General features: G+C 48.6%; 2 protein-coding genes across 3 annotated transcripts in view; both read right to left on the reverse strand.

Annotated features, from left to right (window-relative positions):
* LOC131879094 (cytosolic carboxypeptidase 1-like) overlaps positions 1-282 on the reverse strand; it is a 10593-nt gene extending 10311 nt beyond the window's left edge. The window contains exon 1 of one of the 2 annotated variants that reach the window (XM_059225301.1): positions 14-282. The gene's annotated coding sequence lies outside the window, so the exon portion shown is untranslated. The remainder of the gene's footprint in view (positions 1-13) is intronic. The other variant, XM_059225302.1, reaches the window with a different exon arrangement.
* An 872-nt stretch (positions 283-1154) lies between these two features.
* LOC131879059 (programmed cell death 6-interacting protein-like) overlaps positions 1155-4243 on the reverse strand; it is a gene marked incomplete at its 5' end in the record, with an annotated part of 4584 nt that continues 1495 nt past the window's right edge. Inside the window, 5 exon segments of the mRNA XM_059225260.1 lie at positions 1155-2118; positions 2235-2561; positions 2638-3331; positions 3405-3842; positions 3919-4101. Of these exon segments, the coding sequence (XP_059081243.1) occupies positions 1375-2118; positions 2235-2561; positions 2638-3331; positions 3405-3842; positions 3919-4101 (2386 nt within the window). The 3' untranslated portion in view covers positions 1155-1374.

The following is a 4243-nucleotide window of genomic DNA, read 5'->3' on the forward strand; positions in this document are numbered from 1 at the left end:
AAATCTTTCTTACCTTTTTAGTTCGAATTGATCAGTTCCGAATAAAAGCTTCTGAAAAGACCGTCGGTTTGCTGGAATTACAGAGGATGTTACGAGATGTTGCTGGCTCTCTTTCTCGGTCAGCAATGTGCATTATCGGGTTCTTCATGGCCTTCTTCCGAGTGCTCTTTTTCGTTCCAAGGCCTGTCCCAGGTGTTGTCGTGGTGGCAAGAGTTGCTGTGGGAGGCTTTGAGGCGGACGTTTGACGCGTTGGCCTTTCCTGAGGTCTGATCAAGACCGAAGGAGAGCTCGCCTCGCACAACGACCGCAGGCCATTTGGTGCGCTTTACTGTATGAAGTTACTTAATAAATTGTTTCACAAGATTAACGAAGCAAGAGCTAATAAACAATGCCAATGGGTAACGCAGCTATCCAATGAATTTGTCCCTCACATTTTTGCAAAGGTAGGAGTAAGGCGTGGAAGTGTGTATATGCGAGTTTATCAAGAGTTCCGCCTTCTTCCACTGTGTCTTGATCTGCAGACAGATGGACCAGTGATTTGTGCCTCCTCGAAATTACTCGACTGTCATGCAAGGAAGGATTCAGGATTCAGGGGGGGGGGAGACAAGACGAAATCTTCTCTACGGTGATATACTGTACGTCCACTAATTTCGAGTGTCGCGTTCTGAGGCACAACAACCCTCGGCATCCCGCGGGCCATATGTCTCTTTTTCTTGGGAACCTAGCTCTATTTTCAGGTTCACGGCCATTAGACAGTCTGGCCAGAAACATGATTCGTATCTTACCAGCACGCTCAATGAGAAGCGAGGGGCTATTTTGGCCCCGAGACATGGCGGATCTGTTTATCTGGCGTCAACTCTTGACGATCCCGTGTTTGATTTAGTTAGGCAGAATATGAATGACGAGAAAGACAAAAACAGAAACTGTGCCTCTTTCTTAGTTACTTGGCTTCCTGTTCCTCCTCCTCATTCGCAAGTTGTTCCAGTTCCGACTAAAAGGCCGCAATAACAAGAGTCCATGATCTAAGCTTCTCGTGTCGCTATCTAAGTGCAACAGGATCAGGGCTTAATTGCTTAACCCACAGAAACGGGAACGAATGAAAGATTTTTTTTTGGGGGGGGGGAGAAAAGACGACATTACGTAGACGGAAGAGCTTGAATGCAAATGTCCATTTATTCTGGTCCGAAGGTGTCGATTTGAAAATAAATGAATGTACAATAGACAAAATAGAATACAAGACGGGATGAATTGTCTCTCTAAGAAATGATCAAATGGATGCCGAATGAAATGCCAGAATCCGCGGTTTCAATCTGAAACCTGCCATGTTAAATTTGCCATCAAATCCTTATTCAAAAAGGCATTTGAGAATTTATCTTATTGGGGTGGTGGCGGCTGATGTTGGCCGGGATATCCTTGAGGAGGATATTGTGGCGGATATGGGTATTGAGGATGATGATAGGCAGGTGGAGGATAAGCAGCACCAGGGGTAGGATAGCCAGCGTATGGGTTGTAGCCGTTAGGCATCGGGGTGAAAGTCTGATAAGCCATGGGCATGCCAGGATGGGCGTTCGCCTGAGGGTAAGGAGGCACATACCCAGGGGGCGCACCAGCGTACGGATTAGGCGATGGAGAGACTCCACCAGCCGCCGGCATGGGTGACGTTTCGGTTGGAGGCGCAGACGCCGCAGTGGGCGTGGGCTCTATGGTTTGAACCACCGGAGGGGGAGGTCTAGCAGGCGGATCGTTCTTCCGGGCCGGTCGTTCAGGTGTGTTCGAATGGTGCGAGGGGGGCGTGGGTCCCCCTCCCATGCTCATGTTGGCCATCCCGGTGGTCAAATCTTTCATGAGTTCCTCTTTCTCGGTCTTTCGAGCGAAACAGAAATCAGACACCTTGCTTTGGAACGTGACCAAGAGTTGGGTGAGGTCGTTGTAGAACTTGGTGCCTTCTTGCAAATTGCTCTTCAACTCGAAGAAAGCGTCATGGGCCGCAGCACATTGCTTCAGCATCGTTTCACGGTCATCGCCGGAACCCTGGCCTCCTCGTTCTTTGACGAACTTCTCATGGGTTTCCTGAATCTGGGCCATCAGGGTTTCTTGTCGGCGCACGTTGTCGGTCACCTGAGACAAGAAAAAATAATCAGTAAATTTGCATTAAAGACTCAATCATGCAACACATATATCACAATGTAGTAGAATAATTCATTCCTCGAGCCTACTTGTAATGTAATACTAACCAACTTTTGAAGAGGTCCATAGACCCGGTTCAGCGACTCTAACGAGAGCTCCTGTTCGGAGATGACCCCCAATTTGTTCAAGGCGTTGAAAAAGACAGTCTTCATGTCAATCTTGGGCGCTTTCAACTCACTCTCGATGACTTGTCGCTCGGCCTTCAAGGTCTCGATATCTTCCATTAACCCTTTGAGTTTAACGACATTTGGACTTCCCTTCACGTTCTGACCTCCACCGGATGGAATGACGGATTGAAGATTGTTCGGTCCTTTGGCGAGCATTTCCACGCCTTTCTTATGGACTTCCAGCTTATCATGAACCACATTGTCGGCCTGCATCAATTCAAAAGTATTCGTAAGACCGTGCGTGGATGACCATTTATTAAAAATGAACAGTTCCGATCGTTACCTGCTTCGCATTATTGATAATGGTCCGGTACTTTTGCGCGTTGGTCATGAAAGTGGTGGTGAGTTTCTCAGAAGGGGTCCGAGTCCATTTCTCTTTGAACTGAGACCGCAACTGATCATCCGAGCTCCTTTCCTCCTTGAGAAGGCGCTCACACTCGTCCAATATCTCTGTATTTCGAGTGAGGAGCTCGGGAAGCTCTCGAATGAGCTTGTTTAACATATCCATACCCCCAGCCTCTTGGACTGCTCGAGCTTTATCCTTCAAGCTCTGGGGCAATTCGGACCCGGAGGAATCTTCTACCGCAGCGGGCAAGTTCATGGAGGCAAGCAACTGATTCATGGACTGGGTGCCGTCTTTTAGCTTGGTGACTTCGGTGTTAATGATGTCTTGCTTTCGGCCCTCATAGGCAGACAAGGCTTGATGAACGGCCACAGGGCATAACTCTTCGAACAGATCCTTGCTGGGAGGTCCGATAGGTGAAGGTAAAGGCAGAGTAGCTTTAGCAACCAATGCTTTGCCCACGGGCTCTAGCGACTTGGTATCTGGGATTCGCTCATGATAAATGAAATCGTTGTCTTTTCTGGCTGCGGTCAATGCAGTCTCCGTCCGCTTGAGCCAATCTTTGCAATGACACATTTCAGGATTGCCGCCTCGTGACAAACCAGCGTTAAATGAAGATTTGGCGTGTTCGAGTCTAAATGAAAACCATGACACACATTTGGCGACGAACGGATATAAAAGCAATATGCTAATAGCGCTCGACTTACCTGGCGATCTCTTCGCCGATCGTCTTGTTGGCGTTGCATACTTTGCTCTGATAGTATTGGCCCATACCATTGTAGATGGCTTGTTTCCCCGTCACATTGGCCAACCAATGACCTTCCCAAGTGCCGCGCAAGCTGTCCTTCTGCATGTTGCGCATGACTTTGGCGAACAGCTCTTCACACTGCGAGCTCAGCTTGGCCACGATTTGGTCCTTCATTTTGTCATTGATCGCCTTGTGGACGACCATTTCCTGGGCTTGGGCCAACATCAAATCCGATAGCACGTTTAAAGTGTCGGGTTCGAGATCCGGGGTCGGATCTTGTTGGATAAGACCAACCACCGAGTCTTTCAGATACTGGAAGATCCCGGCGGCCAATTGGAGTCTTTTCAAGGCCTTTTGTAATCCCTCGGGCGTATCAAAATTTTGCTCGGCGGCGTGGCTGGAAATATAACCCAGAAAAGATGATGACTGAGCCAGCGTTGGGCGATTGGTCGCGAAAGAAGGCTTTTTCTTACGCGGAAGCCATGGCCGCCACATTGAAGAGCACGCAAGCTTTCTCGTAAGATAGCGAACTAATGGTCAAACTGATTTTCCCGCCAAACAAGGATCCACGGTCAAAAGCATCGCGCCATTTGAAGGGAATCTGCACTTCATGGGCGGGAATCTTCTGCTCCAGGGACGCCAATTGATCATAGTATCTGCAAAGAAAGCCTGAATTTGCAACCACAGTCCGGCGAGATCAATGCTATGACACTAATGCTAAACAATGTAGGACATACAGGGTTGGCAAAAGGGTTAATCCCAGGGCGGTTTTTGGAGGTTTTAATGGGCGGGCGGGAC

The sequence above is a fragment of the Tigriopus californicus genome, chromosome 4, assembly GCF_007210705.1.
Source record: "Tigriopus californicus strain San Diego chromosome 4, Tcal_SD_v2.1, whole genome shotgun sequence".
Classification (NCBI taxonomy): Eukaryota; Metazoa; Arthropoda; class Copepoda; order Harpacticoida; family Harpacticidae; genus Tigriopus; species Tigriopus californicus.